The sequence below is a fragment of the Ascidia mentula genome, chromosome 6 (assembly GCF_947561715.1).
Source record: "Ascidia mentula chromosome 6, kaAscMent1.1, whole genome shotgun sequence".
Lineage (NCBI taxonomy): Eukaryota > Metazoa > Chordata > Ascidiacea > Phlebobranchia > Ascidiidae > Ascidia > Ascidia mentula.
Window position 1 is genome coordinate 8,689,310 of NC_138571.1, and position 18,840 is coordinate 8,708,149.

General features: G+C 35.2%; 6 protein-coding genes across 6 annotated transcripts; 4 read left to right on the forward strand and 2 right to left on the reverse strand.

The window, feature by feature from the left end:
- The first annotated feature begins 513 nt into the window (after positions 1-513).
- Positions 514-1,367, forward strand: LOC145905908 (vacuolar protein-sorting-associated protein 25-like). The gene has a single exon (XM_082993233.1). The coding sequence runs from the start codon at positions 568-570 to the stop codon at positions 1,087-1,089; it is 522 nt and encodes a 173-aa protein (XP_082849359.1). The 5' UTR covers positions 514-567; the 3' UTR covers positions 1,090-1,367.
- LOC145905904 (GMP synthase [glutamine-hydrolyzing]-like) lies at positions 1,339-5,255 on the forward strand. Its single transcript, XM_082993227.1, has 11 exons — positions 1,339-1,835; positions 1,951-2,073; positions 2,534-2,691; positions 3,427-3,597; positions 3,670-3,805; positions 3,857-4,061; positions 4,135-4,282; positions 4,338-4,448; positions 4,528-4,689; positions 4,756-4,866; positions 5,004-5,255. Exons 1-11 carry the CDS (start codon positions 1,394-1,396, stop codon positions 5,253-5,255), a joined length of 2,019 nt encoding a protein of 672 aa, XP_082849353.1. The 5' UTR covers positions 1,339-1,393.
- Positions 5,168-8,074, reverse strand: LOC145905905 (MTOR-associated protein MEAK7-like). The gene is made up of 8 exons (XM_082993228.1): positions 7,788-8,074; positions 7,515-7,721; positions 7,187-7,405; positions 6,646-6,949; positions 6,464-6,582; positions 6,027-6,224; positions 5,498-5,726; positions 5,168-5,300 (listed from the first exon to the last, which is right to left on the reverse strand). The coding sequence occupies exons 1-7, from the start codon at positions 7,923-7,925 to the stop codon at positions 5,568-5,570; spliced, it is 1,344 nt and encodes a 447-aa protein (XP_082849354.1). The 5' UTR covers positions 7,926-8,074; the 3' UTR covers positions 5,168-5,300; positions 5,498-5,567.
- LOC145905907 (RNA-binding protein PNO1-like) lies at positions 8,046-8,896 on the reverse strand. The gene has a single exon (XM_082993232.1). The coding sequence runs from the start codon at positions 8,840-8,842 to the stop codon at positions 8,165-8,167; it is 678 nt and encodes a 225-aa protein (XP_082849358.1). The 5' UTR covers positions 8,843-8,896; the 3' UTR covers positions 8,046-8,164.
- Positions 8,897-11,394: 2,498 nt separating this feature from the next.
- LOC145906826 (uncharacterized) lies at positions 11,395-18,767 on the forward strand. The gene is made up of 12 exons (XM_082994299.1): positions 11,395-15,384; positions 15,453-15,565; positions 15,629-15,713; positions 15,778-15,923; positions 16,045-16,165; positions 16,426-16,529; positions 16,631-16,797; positions 17,376-17,582; positions 17,878-17,997; positions 18,136-18,346; positions 18,405-18,502; positions 18,602-18,767. The coding sequence occupies exon 1, from the start codon at positions 11,458-11,460 to the stop codon at positions 14,503-14,505; it is 3,048 nt and encodes a 1,015-aa protein (XP_082850425.1). The 5' UTR covers positions 11,395-11,457; the 3' UTR covers positions 14,506-15,384; positions 15,453-15,565; positions 15,629-15,713; positions 15,778-15,923; positions 16,045-16,165; positions 16,426-16,529; positions 16,631-16,797; positions 17,376-17,582; positions 17,878-17,997; positions 18,136-18,346; positions 18,405-18,502; positions 18,602-18,767.
- Positions 15,230-18,718, forward strand: LOC145907110 (threonylcarbamoyladenosine tRNA methylthiotransferase-like). Its single transcript, XM_082994545.1, has 12 exons — positions 15,230-15,384; positions 15,453-15,565; positions 15,629-15,713; positions 15,778-15,923; positions 16,045-16,165; positions 16,426-16,529; positions 16,631-16,797; positions 17,376-17,582; positions 17,878-17,997; positions 18,136-18,346; positions 18,405-18,502; positions 18,602-18,718. Exons 1-12 carry the CDS (start codon positions 15,230-15,232, stop codon positions 18,716-18,718), a joined length of 1,644 nt encoding a protein of 547 aa, XP_082850671.1.
- Positions 18,768-18,840: the final 73 nt, after the last annotated feature.

Sequence of the window (18,840 nt, forward strand, 5' to 3'; positions counted from 1 at the left end):
AAAAGTTCGACGCAGTACGATAAAACGAACAAGAAATCTGGCTACGTTAGCAACTAATTAGGGGACCAAAAACAGCCAGAAAATGTAACAAACCCTCATGTAATTAAAGGTTGGATAATGCGGACCTGTAACATTAGAAAGGACCTAGCGCACCTAGCGGACCTAGCGCACCTAGCACACCTAGCGCACCTGTAGTATTAGAAGGTACCGGTAAAAGAATAAGTCGATCTCGATTGAATCGTAAACCGCTGTGAGTGGAACTTAGTGTACCTGCTAGTGTAGAAGGTAGCACAGCGCCACTTCAAGAGCTGCACGGATGAGACCTTACAGGTCGAAACAGTGCGTATACACACCCTGTCGGCTGTCGGTAGCTCTTAATCAATATACTTGCCAATTTCAATTCAATTTTTTTCAGACTTTTACTATGTGTTTGTGTGAAATAAAACAATAGTTCGATTGAATCGCAAAAGTTAATCAATGTATTTGCCAACTTCAATTCAAATTTTCAGAATATAGGAATGTAACTTATGAACCCGCAGTCCTATAATTTTACCTGTATTTAAAAAAATGGGAAATTTTACTTGGCCGTGGCAGTATGATTTTCCACCCTTCTTCACGATTCAAAAGAATGCTGATACCAAAGCAAAGCAAATTGAGGCTTGGTGTACTTTAGTCTTGGAATATCATCAACATAACAAAAACTTCAAACTTAGGGTGGCTGATGCACTAATGTCACCATTGTTTTGCAACAAAGCAATTGACAGAAAACTATCAAAAGAAGGAGTAATGGAGGTTTTGGAAAGTCTGTGCAAGAAAGGGAATGTGCAATGGGATGACAAAAACAAAACATCCTGTGTAATATATTGGAAAACAATAGAACAATGGGCAGATATTGTTTATAAATGGGCTTCAAAAAGTGGATCATTAAACACTGTGTGTACTTTACATGAGATAACTCTGGGTCCAAATACCACTGATGAACCATTTCATGACCTTGATGACTGGCTTTTAGTTAAAGCACTTAATGTTTTGCAGTCAAGAGGCAAAGCAGAACTGATAGGAGAAGAAGGGGTTAAGTTTTTTGCTTAGACTTGCGCATTTTAATGATGTTGTTTTGATGTTTCAATGCATTTATTGTCATTTTGAGTGCTCATTCACAAAAATGTGGGGGAAATGTGACATTTCCTTTTGGAATGCATACACAACTATTCTTTAATTTAATTTTTTTCATGTATATGCTTGCTTAATCATTTACCACAAAATCTATAAGTGTGCAATGGCACAGGATATGTTTCAAACATGAATTACATAATATTGTTTATCCTTTTTTCAAGAAAAATTTATGCAATATCCCTCTTTGTGCTTAGGTTAGGTTGTGTCATACTGAATTGGTATGGCCAAGGTTGTCATTTTAGATGCGGGTTCACAGTATGGAAAAGTTATTGACAGAAAGGTGCGGGAACTTGCTGTTCATTCTGAAATTCTGCCTCTTCAGACCCCTGCATCCACAATAAAAGACAAGGGCTTTGAAAGCATCATTATATCTGGTGGTCCAGCATCTGTTCATTTGCCTGAAGCAATAGCAGTTGATGCTGAATTGTTTAACCTGAATATTCCTGTTTTGGGGATATGTTATGGAATGCAGTTAATGAATCAAAATTTTGGTGGAGTTGTGGAGACATCTGCAGTGAGAGAAGATGGACAATTTGACACTACTGTTGAGCGAAGTTGTGCACTGTTTAAGGATTTGGAATCAAGCAGCCAATCTGTTTTGTTAACACATGGAGACTCAGTAAAAACTGTTGCCCCAGGATTTTCAACCACTGCCAAGACAGGTGGGCAAAACTCTATTTAAAGCTCTCCAGGCAGTTATAATTGTAATTAATAAAGTAAAGATCCATGATTTATACATTTGATAAGTTCATTTGTTTTCATGTGTACTTTCTGCAGGAAACCTAGTAACTGGAATAGCAAAGGAAAACTGTCGACTTTATGGATTGCAGTTTCATCCAGAAGTTGATCTTACTGTGAATGGAAAGCAAATGCTCAAAACATTTCTATACACAATATCTGGTAAGGTTTGAAGATGTATTAAAAATATTAGGTATATATAATAACACAACTTACAAAATATTTAAAAAAATTCCTAAATAGTTTAGGGTGAGTTTTTTGTAAATTATTGAAAATCACACTTTCATGTGAAGCTCATCATAAAATTGTCACACTAGGCACATATTTTGAAATAGAGTACTGCATTAAAGCTATAGACTGGTAAATAAATGATATTAGATATTCAAGTCTATATTCAATGTAACACTGCATGTTGGATATGCAATGCAATATATTTATTTATATGTATATAATGTTCCTGTTGCTGCCAGGCATATTGTAACTCAATAATCTGTTCTTCTGGCACATATAAAAAACGTAACTTTATTCCGACGTTTCGCCTGGCAAATTATTAAGTTACATATTATATATATGTTTTTTTTAGCTGAGTGCTATATATTTCAATTTTTTGATGTTCTTTTAGGCTTGAAGCCAACATATACTGTAGGAAACCGTGAAGAATCATGTTTAAATTTAATAAAATCAACTGTTGGAACTTCAAAGGTTCTTGTGCTAGTTAGTGGCGGAGTTGATTCATCAGTTCTTGTGGCCCTTTGTTATAAAGCATTACATGCAAGCCAGGTTAGTTAATTTTCTCCCTGGTCTTATTGGTTTTCTGTATTAGTCAGAACTTTACACCTAACTTATTTACAACTTTTTGCATATGATGACCACTGTTATCAAACTGTAGTGGAAATATAAGAACATGGGATAAAAAATTATCATTTGCTCCAGTTTTAATACTGCTGGATCAAACTATGCTACTACTAGGGATATGCCAAGGCAAACCTGAATAGATTCTGTAAATTTTATCACAATTTTCATACTCTCATGCCCTTGAATAATACCCAATACTTGTGGACAGATATCTATAAAACTAGATGATGATGTAGTAGAGTGGTGCGTCACTTTTCTGATAGTATCTTCCCACTACTCGCTTTTCAAGCATATTGCATTTATGTGTCATAATATCATCATACCCTTTGTACTTGAATTGTTGGCTGCCATTTTTTCTTTGTTCTGTTTTTCAATGTCTTCATGATCAATTTAACTGCCTGGAGTCCGTTTGTTGTTTTTTTGGCAAAACATTAGTATTCGGCACTAATTTAAAGTATCAACTCAAAAGCTCAATTATACTGTTGTTGCTGTTTTGTTGCGTAGTTCAATTCACAATATAGCTGACCTTCTCACTGCATGGCAGACGTAACACTGGTTGAATAAACTCTAAATTAATTTTTGCCAGAAAGTCAGCTATATTGTAAAACTTTTATTAATAATCTCAGTTTTTTTTGTGCAGTCATTTTATTTGTATTTTAGGTTGTTGCACTTCATGTGGACAATGGTTTTATGAGAAAAAATGAATCTCAAAATGTAGTAAAAGCATTAAAGAGTCGTGGAATTGATGTTAAACTGGTCAATGCAAGCAATATATTTTACAACAGCACTACTACACTGAATGTAAAGCATCCAAAGGGGGCAAAAAGAAAGGTTTATATTAATATTTTTATTGTACACAGTATGAATGGCATAGTAATGCAAGTGTAAAACTTTGTTTTGCAGATTGTCAGTAGAGTTCTTTGTCAAACTATTGACCCAGAGGAAAAACGGAAAATTATAGGTGACACATTCATGAATGTTGTTGACTTTGAAGCCCAGGAACTTCAAATTTCAATTGATGACTGTTTTCTTGCACAAGGTAGAATATTATACTCCTAAAAGTGCAACTTGTTGAAGAAAATGCTTTTAGGAACACTTAGGCCCGACTTAATTGAGTCCGCATCATCACTAGTTAGCCCGAATGCAGATGCAATAAAAACTCATCACAATGACAGTGAACTGGTGCGGCTTCTTCGAGCAAAGGGTCGTGTTCTTGAACCACTAAAAGACTTCCATAAGGATGAAGTAAAAAAACTGGGAAAATTGCTTGGCCTTCCACATGATGTCTTGATGAGGTAGAGGGCATTGATATTCTTTGTTGAGGACAACTTTTCTGATTGAGATATATATTAAATTGTTTTGTTTTAGACATCCATTTCCAGGGCCAGGTTTAGCAATCCGTGTCATTTGTGCTGAAGAAATTTTCCAGTGTGCCGATTTTTCACACACCCAAACTATGCTGCGAATCATTGCTAGTTATAGCAATTCAATCAGTAAACCCCATGCTCTGCTACAAGTAAGCTTTATAGTTACTCAACAAGAACCAAATTGACGTCTATGAATATTTCTAGAAAATTCATGCAGTTGTTTCCACGGACCAGGAAAGAGAAAAACTTAGAATCTTCACCGAACGATTTCCCATGAAAGCAACATTACTGCCAATTAAAACCGTTGGAGTTCAGGTTGTTATGCTTGTATTATTATTATGAACAGATATATTTGGAATTGGTCTGATGTCAAACTATGCTATTTTTTGTACAGGGAGATTGCAGAACTTATGGTTATGTTGTTGGTTTGTCATCCAACAATGAGACACCTGACTGGGAAGTTTTATTTTTTCTTGCAAAAATGATTCCAAGGATTTGTCATACCGTGAATCGGGTCACATACATTTATGGTGGAGCAGTTACAGATCAAATCCAGGTTAACAATAGTTGGAAAATACATAAAAAAAACTCTGGTTTTGTGTTATTGAAGTTTTTTATCCAGGATGTAACTCCCACAGTTCTTTCATTCAATGTTTTGGCTACATTGCGACAATGTGATGATGTCGCTCACAAGGTTCTTATAAAACACAGCATGTATGACAAAATCAGCCAGGTAAGTTTGGTTTACATGAAAGGCATACAGTTAAGAAATAGATTGAACAAAGCAAATACAAAAAAGCATTGTTTTACACCTGAAGTACTCTTTATATTAGGTGTTATTATTTGATGCTAAAAAGATAAGTTCAACAGATGCCGGTTGTTTTGCTGCCTCTTCACTTTGATCGTGACATTTTTGTACGTGAACCTTCATGCCAGCGATCAGTGGTTCTTCGTCCATTCCTAACCAACGACTTTATGACTGGGCTTGCTGCCCGACCTGGAAAAGATCTTCCAGAGGAAGTTGTGACAGAAATGGTGAAAGAGGTCGATAAAGTTCCAGGGATTTCAAGAGTTATCTACGACATGACATCGAAGCCACCAGGCACTACTGAATGGGAGTGATATACACAGTGAACAAAAATTACCCGCTGCTTTTGTTGCTCTTTACTGCAATTTCAACATGATTGGATTTTAACTTCAATACAATGACTTGTACTGGTGGAAATCTGTCCAGTGTCTATCATGTTTATAAGTGTAATTGGAAATTACAAAAAATAAGATTAGTTGCTAAACTATGCTGCTGAAACAAAATTGTTCACAATATGAAAAATGTATTACAAATGAAACATTAAGAAAATTCTCACTTGACAAAAAGCAGGCTGTAAAATACATCTGATAAAATTGCACATTGAATTACGGACACAGTAAAAGAGTTTATTCCATTGGGTCATTAGGTGGGTGAAGTTGGGTTGTTTCAGGCATGGTTGATGACCTTTCACTTTCCCTGTATCCTTCACTTACTCTTTCCTTTCCAGCAATTTGGAGAATAGCAACTGCTTCTGGATTTTTATCAATAACACTGGTCAGTTCCTCCTGAAAAAGTCAGTTTGTATAAATTTGCACAAATAAGATATCACAATTGTCATGGTAACTGCATGTCAAAAATTTCTATGATGATAAATGAAGCAGTTTATTTGCAAAGTGGGCATTTTAACAATATTTGTAATAGTTAAGAAGTACATTACAAGTTTCTAGACTGGTAGTGAAACATATATATGTTTACATATGTGCTGTTTCTACCATATTTTTATATACACATAAATATTACCAAAAACTTCTTCCAAAATAAGCGATGACCAAAGTTTGAAACTTCAAACAACATAAAATACAAACCTCATCACTGTCCTGTTCTTTTTCATCTATTGGTTCTTCACCAAGTCCCCAAACTTCAACTGTATCTATTGAAAATTCATCAGTAGTTGATAGTTGGGGACTTTTGTAAGTAGTACAAGTTGGTTTTGCTTTACTGTGGCCTTTTCCAAACTCTGCACTTAGCCACATACCAAAATAACCATGTTGTCCTCCCATGCCCTGATGGAAGTAAAAAACATTTATAGTGTAAAAAACCTAGTAATTTAATAAAACCAATGTTCACATCACATTTAACTAATTTTAGTTGTCTGTATTTGGATCAGAGTCAAAATAAAAAAAAGTGTGTACAGTGGCTGGTCTAGAAAAAAATAAGTTGCATCTGCAGTCCTTTCAGAATATACCCTGATATTGTGTAACTTTCTTGCATGATAAAAAATTTAACAAATCCAGCAACTTACAAATCCATTTGGCATTGTTTCTTGCCGTATATTGAAATAAACATAATGATCGTTGTATCCAGATGCTGCGAATACTTCCAGCTTGGGAATTACAGAAAAAACAAAACTTTCATGATTTCCTGCCACAAGTTTGCAACATTTATCATAACACAAGCACACAAATAAAACTAATTTATCCTAACCTTGAAATTTTGAACTATATGTAAGATTTGTGGAAACAAATCCACCAAATACATTTCCACCCTGGTCTTTGACAACAAACAGCAAAGGGCCTTTATTAATAACTTGGGAGCTCAGTTTTGAAAAGCTTTCTCCTTGTAATCTTGTGGAGTATAAAAGTCTCCATTTTGCTTGCAGCAGTGTTGGTAGTTTGCTATTCAAGTAAATAACATCTGATGTATGTAGCAATGTGTTCAATGGAAAAAGAGACTGATGAGGCAAAGTTTCAATTTGAGGCAAAAGGGTGGGGATGCTTCCATCCGCATTCTGCACAAGACAAAAGTTTGACAGGCATTGCATGAATATGAAAAGCATTTAATCAAGATACATTTAGAGCATTTAATAAAAGACCATTCATAGTGGTCATATCAGAATACAACTATATTATTGATTTTGAAACAAAAATGTATTTGTAAAAATGCAATGACTTGTAACTTTATATATGACATCAAATACTTTGTATTCCTATAATATTGGTGTCTCTGTGACATTTTTCGTACTTACAGTTGCAAAAAAAGTATTCACAAATATATATCTTGTCCCAACATCCAGTAGCTTAGCTAGAACATGTGAATTTGCAATCAAGGCAGTAAATTCATCATTATTTAAAGTTTCGTTGCATGACAGAACAGAGTCACAAAAGTTGTTACTCGAATTTTCCAGAAATCCAAAAATACTTGAAGTGACATGGGACTGCACACACAACAAGATGGCTTTTACAAACTGCAAAACAAAGGTTTTTTTTCATTTGCATGAGGATAATTTTATCACACGTCTAACAAACACAAGCTTTGTACAGACAAGTAATTATACCCAACATCTCAACACAAACCTCTGTTATGGAAGATTTGGAAACTTCGCCCTTCCCAGTTGATAGAACATCATAAACAAAACCTATTCTAGCAATTTGATACCCAAAGATTAGCTTGCAGATTTCTTGTTTAACCCTTTCGGAGGTAGGTTGATTTGAACATCTTGTTTTCAAAAGTAAAACAACTCCTTTTGCTACATGTGAAGGAAGGGATTTACTCACATGGTCCTAACAACAATAGTTGTTACAAATGTTTCATATAAATTAGGGTAATATGTTTGGTAAATGTTTCACCTGCAACCTGGATAGTTGGCTGGAAAATGAATTACTTTTGTCAATAATTGCATCAAGAATCTTTAGTTCTTGTTCTGAAAGGTAAGTAGTAAAATCTTCTACCTCTTCATCCTGTTGTGTGGAATGAGATTGTCCCATTGCTTTACAAGTTTACAATTAGTCTACACAAGGCATTCAAATAATATAAAACAAGCCTTTTCAGAATTTAACAAAACTGTCTCTCTGTGTTCCTTAAAATTAATACAACTGGTCAAAATTTCATTTTTAACCTTGAATTATGCTCCCCAATGAAGTTAATCAAATAGTTTTAGGCATTCACAACAACACCTCACAATCATAGCAAATGTATTTCGTGAAAAGTTAGGACTAGAAGAACGTTACAACTGCTCTACAGATCGACTGGCCACAGAACGCATGTTGCCATAAACTTTGGAAGGAGGACTACCGAGAATTAAGTTGCATATTGCATTTCGAGCGACACGAATGTTTTGATAAGAGCCCAAAATGTGTACATTTACATCAGCCAACACAATTCTGGTTTTTGTTACATTTTCTATAGTAAATTTAGTCCTTCCACCAGATCCAGCAACTCTTCCAATTGCTCTCGAAAGATGGTCACCTTTCAATCTTTTTACATCTGTAATCTGAAACGATTCAAGGAATAAATCATCCAAGCGTACAAGAGCTAGTGCATCATCCACTGAAAATCCCAGCACAAAGGCCTTCACAAAATCAGCAGCTTTTTGCAAAGCAGAAATTTCCACCGTCTCTTTGCATGTTTGAATTTCAACATTTCTACTTTTGAGGTTAAATCGAATTTGCAGTTTTAGATGTTCAACTATAGGTGTGTAGATTTTCATCCAACTTTCTTTTAGTGGGGTGTAACGATTTGCTGGAACAGCGACCCGTCTCAAGTTTTTTTGTCCATTTATTAATTTGTCTGCTGATAGGGCTGGAAAATTAGGTCGTTTGGTTTCAACAACTCCATCCATTTGATGATCAGATTTTCTTTTCTTTGTTTTCACAATTCTAAAGCTGTTTTCCTCGGATGACATTTTGTACTTACACAACTATGCACATAAAGCATTTACTGGTTAACTATGTTGCATTGTACTAGTAAAAAAGCATTCACAATATTCATCAACAACTTATTTACCAAAAAAGTCAGTAAGGACCACTCGACTCACATTACACGAAACTACATCATGTTACAGGAAAACGATTGTGTGTGCAACATTTCAACGACCCTAAAAGGTTTTCAGAAATTGCAATGTCACTGCAAAGGGAGCTGCATCTTGGTAGCTGAATAATGTCACATACGATACTTCAATATAAGGCATGTTCCACTTTGGTTTAATTTTAACCGAAGTCGCGTCGCCGTCGTTTGCGATGATGATTTAAGATAAGCTTGAATGCTTACTCTATTAAAACGTAGGCTAAAGGCTAAACTTTCATTTTTCACTACTGTTCTCAGAAACACCTATCAATGAAACTCACCGTTATGTTAAATTGATGGTACGACAACTCAAGGGCCCAGTACCCATTCCCAGACCCAGACCTTCATCACGTGGGAACAAAATTATTCATTGTAAAACAAAAAAGTGTCACCAAGTGTCCGTTTATCATTTTTTTGTTTGCGATTTGTTTGTGAACCGCTTTGGTGCAGTTATGGTGTGTCAATTTAGTGACGAGGTTTCTGGGTAAAGTACAGTTTAAGGCGAATTTATTTGAGACAACAATGTATAAATTACAAAATGCAAAACGTCACGAATAATTTGCACCAGATCACCCAGTTATTTTCAGCGCTCGTCGTCAAAAATTCAATTAGCCAAGGAGTTGCAGCATATTATTCTATGGTTGCAGTGACACATAACATTTTCATGTCATATCCTGTTTCTGTTGCATTGATTTGCCATATTGCTGTGTCACCGTATGTAATTGGAATGTCCTCTCGCCAACTCTTCACGGAAAATCATTTTCTAACGTTCATCATCACGAGAACCCCGTTAACCACACACTTCCAGCATAAACAAGCTGAAGAATTAACGTTAGCGCGGTCGTTTGCTGTATCGCAATGTTTTTTTTTATAGAAGTAGCCCCAAAAGTTGCAGAAATATATTTTGAGTGTATTTTTTACTTTTGTGTATTTTTTCTTTTGTTGAAATTTGTATTGCCTTGCTTTTGATGAGGCTAGTTTCAATCGTACAAATACCGCAAGTTAAACAAACCTATCAGGGTTCGTTATTTTTACGGCAATACAAACCGTGTGAATGTGAAGCGAACAAAAATTTCGATTTTTGATTTTGGTCAGAACGCTCCTTCAGAATTTTTGCACATTGTTTTAAAAGGGTCATGAAAGTGCGGTTGATTTCCGGCTACGCAGGAACGAACACTATGTTCACGTGTTCGTCTCTGCAGTTGCTTTGTTTATCGGTCGCGCTCGCTGCATTCACGCGCGATGACCGCTTATAGAACAATGCAATGGTTAGTAATATTAGTACCGTTGGTTAATAACCCGTCAACAATACCGTTTTGAAAACATGACCTTATAAATTATTTATTTCTGCTACAATTTCTTTACAGAGGGTGCACGCTGTAAGAGTTATAATTGTTGACAAGATTTTACCAAAATATAGGCTATGTAGCTAAACAAGTGTTCTAATTTTTGTCTGTTTTAAATATCTTTCACAAATATTTATCTCCTACTGCCGAAGCATTGATGCAAATTTAGTGGTTCAAGACCATGTCCTGGACCATTGCAGATTTGTTTTTAATCATCAAAGTTTAAAAATGATCCCAACGCAATGGTTTAGTCAAGGATACACATATACAATCGTATTGTTTCATAATAAAGGATTTGCTTTTGAGTTTTTCATTTAACTAGGACAACCACACATATACAAAGGCAACGGAAAAGTCTTGTATATCGCGGACGAAAGTTGTTTGTGTGAACTACTGCAATGAGCAACTTGTTTTTGAAAGCTCATTTTGCATGGTAAATGTCTGAAAAATTAATTTAACTGCATCTAATGGCTTCATTAATTACGTACCGAAACCGAACACTCCCAATATATTTTTTCCAGATAAGCCACTGGGTGTAAATTTTTAGTTTACATAAGAAGTAAATACCAAAAAAGTGAAACGTTATAGATATGAAGGTTAGCTTTGTGCCTATAGCAGGACACTTCTTAGTTAAATTGCACATTGGTCGAAATGAAAGTCCGGATTTAAATTGAAAAATTATCTAATTCACTGTTTGAGTAAAACATTTGGTACATTAAATGTTACACTTACAAAACAAAACTTAATGTTTTATACTTGTCTTTATCGGAAGATTGTAACATACATTTTATGGTTGTACTGTGGATTGCTTTTCTTAATTATGCCAGTTTGAAATTTACTGTTGTCACATATGTGTAATGTCTTACAAATTGTTCTTATCTGCCCACAACAAAAAACTAACCTAAGATTATGGTAAGCAAATCAATAACTTTTGGGGGACTAATAGACATGTTAAAGTGTTGAGTAAATACTAATATGTGAAAATGAGGCTTGTGTATGTATAAGACTTGATTAACCACTAATAAAATGACTTAACACAGGTTGCTGTAGGTGCTTATCGACTGAATTTAAAAAGTATTTAATGTAAATTTAAAACAGCAAAAAACAGATGAACAACATGAACGATCAAGTAATACTTGAAGAGGACTATGATGAAAATTATGTTCCAATGGAGGAGGAAATCCATGAATATGCACGAGTCATTGGTATGGACCCGATTAAGGAGCCTCATCTCTTGTGGATTGCAAAGGAGGGAATTAATGCACCTTTGCCAAACCATTGGAAGCCATGTCAAGATACCAATGGAGATATATATTATTTCAATTTCGAAAGTGGAGATAGCATATGGGATCACCCATGTGATGAGTTTTATAGAAAAATGGTGATGGAAGAAAGACAAAAGCAATTAACAAAACCAGCTGCACAAACAGCAACTCAACCAAAAAAGAAAAAAGAAAAGAGTGGTAAGAAAAAGAAGGGAAAAAGTGACAAATCTTCCGGTGAAATACTGCAGGGTTCACTAAAACCCCTAAATCCGCTTAAAACAATTGATGCCCCAATTGCTTTGCAACCACCACTAGGAGGGCTTGCTCCATTAAAAGGCCTTGGGTCTACGAAAATGATGACAAGTTCACCTATTTCACCTCAACCAGATATACTCCATTTGACTGGAAGTTCACTGGGCAGCACATCTGATATTGGCAGAATAAACTTGGACAAAGTAAAAACTCAAGATCTTGAACAGTCAGCACTTGAGTATCAAATATCAGAGGAAGAAGAGGATGATGTAAGTGGTGGTGGTGAAGATATTGCAAAAATGAATATATCATCAAACTCAAATGATCTTGATAGTGAGGATGGAAAATTTACCCCAGAAACAAACCTAATGGATGTTGAGCAACTTAAACCAATAGAACCACAAAAAAGTGTAAAATTCGATGATATTGTGCTGACCGAAAATGTAAAAAGTAAGGATTCATCGGCTCCAGGTGAAGCTGCTGCAAAAGCCGCAGAACAGCGTCTCTATGGAAACATGGGTTTGGATTCTGAAAGCAGTGAGTCAGAAAAATTGTCACTTGATGATGAAAAATTGGTTGATGAGGATAGTACAAACCTGAAGCTTGAAAAGAAACTTAGGATTTCAGATTATCGTGAAAAAATGGAGAAAGAAGTTGAAATTGAAAAGCAAAAATTGGATGATGAGAAAACACAGACATTGGAAATGCTCAGAAGGAAATTAGCATTACAAACAGATAAGGAAGAAACAAAACTGAAACAGGAACAAGGCAAGAAAATTGCTTCTGCAAAGATACAATTGGAAAAGGAAGCAGAAGTTCAAATTGCTCAATTAAAAGAAAAGAGTGAGGAAAAAATTCAGAATATTCTGACTGAACTAAAAGCAAAAGAAAACTCTGTACAAGAACAGGAAATTGAAACTGAATTTGAAAAAGAAGCTGAAAACATGGTGAATAAAAGAAAAATGAGGCTACAGCAATTACACCATAAACATGACTTAGAATTGCAAGAGGCTGAGGAAGAACAGAAGAAAAAGCATAGTAAACAAATGGCTGATCTTAAAGAGGCCCTGGAGCTGGAACATCAAGAAAATATGAACTCTTTAAAAATAAAACTTGAGCGTGAGCATAAAGAAAAGGAAAAGCAGGTAACAGAATCATTTCAAAAAACTGTTTCTGTTGGAAATGATTATGAAAAAGGCTTAAGAAGCATTTTAGATGATAAGTCCCACTTGCTTTACGAGGATCATGAAAAAGACATCCACAATACAATAGAGAAGCATAATGAAAGGTTGCAAAAGCTCCGAGACAACAATGATGCCAAATATCAAAGAGAAGTTGAGGTATTAAAAATGCAGATGGAAAATGACCTGGATCTGCAAATGCAAAAATGTAAAGCTGACAATGAAACAAAATTGGAAAGGCTAAAAAGGGAATACCAAACTTCGTTTTCAGAACTTGAAAATGACATAAAAATTGTAAAAATGAAAGAGGAGCAACTTGAAAAACGTAGACACAGACTAGAAATTTTTGAAAAAGACCTTGTGGAAAGGAATGCTCAGATAGAATCATGTAGAGAACCTAAGGAAGTAGAAGACCTGGCTTCTTTTAAGTCAGCCCTGGTAGAAGAAGTACAAAACCTTCAACTTGAACAACAGTTATTACAAAAAAATGTTCAAAGTCTTCGAGGTGAAAGCATGAAGAAGTCTACTGACCGCCTTAACTTGGAAGATTTGGATCCAAAACAAAATGCAAGTTTGCATAGAAACCGAAAGGACTCTGATTCTTCTTCTGTTCCTGAATATCCGAAAGCCGCTTGGCAAAAAGAAGAAAATGGAATCATGAAAGCAAGAGAATTTCTTCACCAACAGCAGCAAAGTGTAAAAGGGGTTTCTTGGTATGACTCAATTAATCAATCTGAAAAGCAAACATCCAATCCAGCTACAAGAAATCTTTTGCAAGATATCAAAAACAGCCTTGCACATGAAGCAATGCAACTTCAACATGATCCTACTATGGATACAAATAAAAATGGTTCCTCTTACAGAAAGTGGTTTGAGAGAGAAAATAGACATCCAGTATCTGATGCAAGAAACCGGCCTGTATCAGCTCCACATATTCCAACAAACCAAGAACCTCAAAGTAGTTTAGACATGATGGAATATTTAAAAGTTGTTGATGGAAAGCTTAACCACATCATGCAGAAAATGGGGGAAAGGGAACATGCTTCTGTGCCAGCCCCCCTTCCTGCTTATGTTCCTGTTCGACAAAATAGTTTTATTCCAGATCTGGTTGAAAACGAACTGGTTCACAACTATCAGAAATATTTTGGACCAGAACCCATCCCCAAACATCATTCAATGCTTGCTAAAAATCCTTTTTCCGACTGGAGATATGTTTCTGGTCGTGAGTTAATGGAAGCAGGTGGAAGGGTGTATTCTCCTCATTTAGGTGTAAGCCAAAGTCAAGTTCCATATGTTTCAACTCCTTTTGATGCAAAGAAAATGGGTGAGAAGTACAGTGCAAGCAGTTTTCCTAACACAAGTTTGCTGCAGAATAACATAAGATTGGTGATCGATAGTAAAACAAATGAACTGAAAACTGTTGGTACAAGGGACCTGAACCATGATGCAAAAAAATGAAAAAATTTTCCCTTGTAAACTTGTCTTCCTTTCTACAACTATGCTCATAGTTTATATGTTTTTGCATTATTTCTAATTTATATCTAAAATCAGATAAGCCAAAAAACATGGTCAAAACATGTGCCTAAAATTTGAACATAAAATGCAAGGCAAACATTTTTATCTAAAAACTTTGTCATTCAAAAGAAATTATACATTTTCGTAAACAGACAAACGTTGATTTTTGAAAAAAAAACCTAAATATCAGTTGTTAGTGTGCCTTATAAAATGTACGTTCATTTTTATTGCACTGTGACAAAAACTTAATGAAATTACACGGATTAGTTGAGTGGTGTATCATGTTTGTATCAACCCAGTGAACAAAGTATTTGCACAAAAATTTATTAATTTGCAAATGTAAAATGCTTTAATTTCCCCTAATATGGTTTGTTTATTTTTGTTGGTATATCTGTGTTATTTTAGTGGTTTCCCAAAAGCCCCAAACACATGTATTTAATTTCAAAAAAGTCGTGTTTGTTCATGCCAAATGTACAAAGTAGTTTGATAGATATATAAAGTTGTTTATTTTCATGTGCACAAAAGCATTATTTAGTTGGTTATCATTGAAGTTTTCCTACAAATTATTTTTTATACTTCTAACATATTGTGTACTTTAGATTTTACTTTATAAACTGCTTGAATTGTAATTTTTTCTGTAATTATGCCATAACAATGCAAAAAAGACATGGATGACATTGAAGATATTGTTAATTATGAGACTAGGTTGCAATCAACGAAGGACAAAATTTTACCACATTCAAAAAGTAAAAGAAACACAAAAAATTTTACTAATAAACTTGGAGATGAAGCACATGGGATTATCGATGAATACAATTTTAGGTTTGCAGTGTGTCTCTATGTAGTGCTAGTTTGAAGTAATTCTTTTGATGATTAAAGTTATTTTGCAGCAATGCACCTGCTTCAGAAAGCATATTCTTGAAAACTTGGGGTTGCACTCACAATTCATCAGATTCTGAATACATGGCTGGACAGTTAGCAGCATATGGGTATAAAATTACAGGTGAGTCTTTATTTTAACTTTTTGAAATTACCATGGAGATACACATTATATATTATTTTGAAGATACATGTGAAGCAGCAGATTTATGGCTCCTAAATAGTTGCACTGTTAAAAATCCTGCTGAAGATCATTTCAGAAACATGATTGAGTAAGTTCCAAAAAAGTTCTTTGATTTGAAACGGTGTTTAAACTTGGTGTTTATGCGCATGCAGAAAAGGTCGCAATTTAGGGAAGCATGTTGTTGTGGCTGGATGTGTGCCACAAGGTGCTCCACGTCAGAATTACATCAAAGGTTTATCGATGATTGGAGTTCAACAAATTGATCGTGTCGTTGAAGTGGTGGAAGAAACATTAAAAGGTCAAGTGATGAGGAAATATGTTGTTCATTTAAATAACCTGCACCTGAGCTTATGTTGAAACATCTAAAAACAAAGTTTTTGTGCAAACTTCTATTTTAAAAATTAGTTGTTTGTGTTTAGGAAATAGTGTTCGGCTGTTGGGACAAAAGAAGATGAATGGGAAGAAAATAGGAGGGGCTTCCTTATCCTTGCCAAAAATTAGAAGAAATCCATTAATTGAAATTATAAGCATCAATACAGGGTATGGTTATGGCAATTTTCTGTTTTTTTGCAGTTTACTATTTTTTGGCTATAATTATGTTGATGTGCTGCTGTTGTATAAATAAACACTTAGACGATGTGATTTATTAAACAATCATACCAGTTAATTCCCTATACAAACTGGTTGTTTTTGTGCCAGGGGATTATCTTGCCGTTGTGTTCACAGGATTAGGTTTTATAGTAGCTGACAAATAATTAAAGCAGCTTTCACTTTCAATATGAGGTTAAATGTGTTTGTAGGTGTTTGAATGCATGTACGTACTGCAAAACAAAACATGCAAGGGGAAGTTTGGGAAGTTACTCTGTGTCTGAAATAGTGGAAAGAGCAAAACAATCATTTGAAGGTTAGTGGTTTGGTTTAAAAACAATGCAGGTTTGGTAATTACGTTTGTGATAAAAACAGCTTGCATTAAAATTCCGTGGTAACATGAGGTATGTGTTTCAGAGGGTGTGGTGGAGGTGTGGCTAACCAGTGAAGATACTGGTGCTTATGGAAGGGATATCGGTACTTCACTACCCAAGCTGTTATGGGAGTTGGTTGAAGTTATTCCTGAAGGTTGTATGTTACGTGTTGGAATGACAAATCCTCCTTACATCCTTGAACATCTAGAGGTAGATTTGTCCCTTTTCAAAACAGTATGTCTAACAAGTATAATTTAAGCAGTTTTCGGGCTCGCATCCTTTCCGTATGGTTTGTTAAAGAATGTCTTGGGATTAAAGTACCTAATATAATAAGAAAATGTGCATTTTATTGTACAATTTTTTTTGTACAATGCAGTGGCCATGAAGTAACATTTTAAAGTTGGCATCTGACCCTCAAAACTTTTGAAACTCCCAAGAAAACCTGAACGTTTGTCTTATTTTTTGTTTAGCCTTGTTCGCAAGTGTTTGAAGACCAAACACATATCGGGCATCCTGGTCATAAAACCAGTCAGTAGCTCATGGAAACCTTTATATTTTGCAATGGAACCCACTTTGGGAATCGCTTATCTAGAAGATTTAGTTACCTAGAGAATTTTGCTGTGATTCTGCGCCCTGATACTCCTGTAATATTGTTACTATCCTGTAACAGATCACAATCGCTGACTGAAATGCACACCTGATTTGGACATTTTTTCTTTTATTCACAATTAAACGTTAAAATTAAAATTATTAGTTTATTACCCAACCAAATGCTTTTGCACTTGTAGGAAATGGCAAGAATTTTGAACCATCCTCGGGTTTACGCCTTCATGCACGTACCGGTTCAATCCGGTTCTGACCGGACTTTATACGAAATGCAGCGGGAATATACCGTGGCCGAGTTTTCACATGTCGTTGATTTTTTACGAAACAAAGTTCCCGGAATATCAATTGCTACCGACATTATATGCGGTTTCCCCTCGGAAACAGAAGAGGTAATATGCAAAATTTGTCTTCAGTTTACACTGTTTTACATTTTTAACTTTTACAGCCAGTCTGTTGCTTTATTACATTATTTTTTTTTTATTTGTCCCTTGTGTTGATTGTTTTTTTGATTCGTCCCAAACCAAAACTTACACGTTATCAGCTGAACAGAGAAGATCAGACGATTAAATTTTGTACAGTTCGTAATATTGCAATCAGAAATTAGTGCGTTAATGTCAGGGATTTAAGAATTTTCGGTGCATCAATATTACTACTGTAACATTTGAAGTCGTGATTTTCTTACAGGAATTCGAAGAAACATTGCGTTTGTGCGAGAAATATAAATTTCCAAGTTTGTTCATGAATCAGTTTTTCCCAAGGCCGGGGACCCCAGCTGCCAAAATGACGCAAATCGATCGGAAGGAGGTATTTTGGCTTTAACAAACTCAGATGTTTACAAATTGTTTTTTTTCATTTTTGACTCACTTCCGATGAAAAAAATTTACCATCGGTGTATGCGTTTGTTGTGCTGGTAAGACTCCATACGGAACTATGTATTTTCAGATAAAAAGCAGGACAAAAAAATTGTCTGAATTGTTTGCATCATACAATCCATACGACCACCAACTAGGAAAGCGGCAAACAGTTCTCGTTACCGAAGTTGCGCATGATAAGATTCATTATGTCGCTCACAATAAATTCTACGAACAAGTAATTGTCGACATGGAAGATGATCTAATGGGAAAAATGTTTGAAGTCGATATTGTTGAAACTGGTATGTTTATTTGCAAGTCAGCTTTTAATTATCCGCCTATTTATTGTTATGTGTTTAGGTAAGCATTATTTACGTGGAAAACGGGCTGCCAGTGTTGCTTCACCGAATGTTGTGTCGCCACTTCCGAAAGGCTGCATATCCGGCTTACAAACGAAGGTTAGTTGTGCGTTTTGTTTTTTCTGCTCGGTGCGGTATCACGTGATTAACGGCAGAATATTCGTGATATTTCAACAATATTATTTTGTTTTTTTGCAGGCCACCAAGGAAGACGTTTCAACGCCGCTTTCTGGATTTAAACTCGATCATTTGATTTTGTTTGTAATTGTTGTTGCAATGCTCGTTTCATTTTTATCAAAGATGTGGGAAATGTGACGTGGGTTTTGGAAATATCATGTTGGAATAAAATTCATTGGTGGTGATTAATTTGTTGGAAGTAAGAAACAACTTTGGACTGATAGCAATATCACGTGATTTTTTTGCTAGGTTTGAACTTC

Coding starts and splice junctions, on each gene's coding strand:
- LOC145905908 (XM_082993233.1), top strand. CDS start 568: ATGGGAAATTTTACTTGGCCGTGGCAGTATGATTTTCCACCCTTCTTC.
- LOC145905904 (XM_082993227.1), top strand. CDS start 1,394: ATGGCCAAGGTTGTCATTTTAGATGCGGGTTCACAGTATGGAAAAGTT. Junction 3,598..3,669: donor CAAAGGGGGCAAAAAGAAAG/GTTTATATTAAT, acceptor TTTGTTTTGCAG/ATTGTCAGTAGAGTTCTTTG. Junction 4,690..4,755: donor CAGTTACAGATCAAATCCAG/GTTAACAATAGT, acceptor TTTTTTATCCAG/GATGTAACTCCCACAGTTCT.
- LOC145905905 (XM_082993228.1), bottom strand. CDS start 7,925: ATGGGACAATCTCATTCCACACAACAGGATGAAGAGGTAGAAGATTTT. Junction 6,225..6,463: donor AAACAATGCCAAATGGATTT/GTAAGTTGCTGG, acceptor TACTTCCATCAG/GGCATGGGAGGACAACATGG. Junction 5,727..6,026: donor AAGAACAGGACAGTGATGAG/GTTTGTATTTTA, acceptor TGACTTTTTCAG/GAGGAACTGACCAGTGTTAT.
- LOC145905907 (XM_082993232.1), bottom strand. CDS start 8,842: ATGTCATCCGAGGAAAACAGCTTTAGAATTGTGAAAACAAAGAAAAGA.
- LOC145906826 (XM_082994299.1), top strand. CDS start 11,458: ATGAACAACATGAACGATCAAGTAATACTTGAAGAGGACTATGATGAA.
- LOC145907110 (XM_082994545.1), top strand. CDS start 15,230: ATGGATGACATTGAAGATATTGTTAATTATGAGACTAGGTTGCAATCA. Junction 16,798..17,375: donor ACATCCTTGAACATCTAGAG/GTAGATTTGTCC, acceptor TTGCACTTGTAG/GAAATGGCAAGAATTTTGAA. Junction 18,347..18,404: donor AGTCGATATTGTTGAAACTG/GTATGTTTATTT, acceptor TTATGTGTTTAG/GTAAGCATTATTTACGTGGA.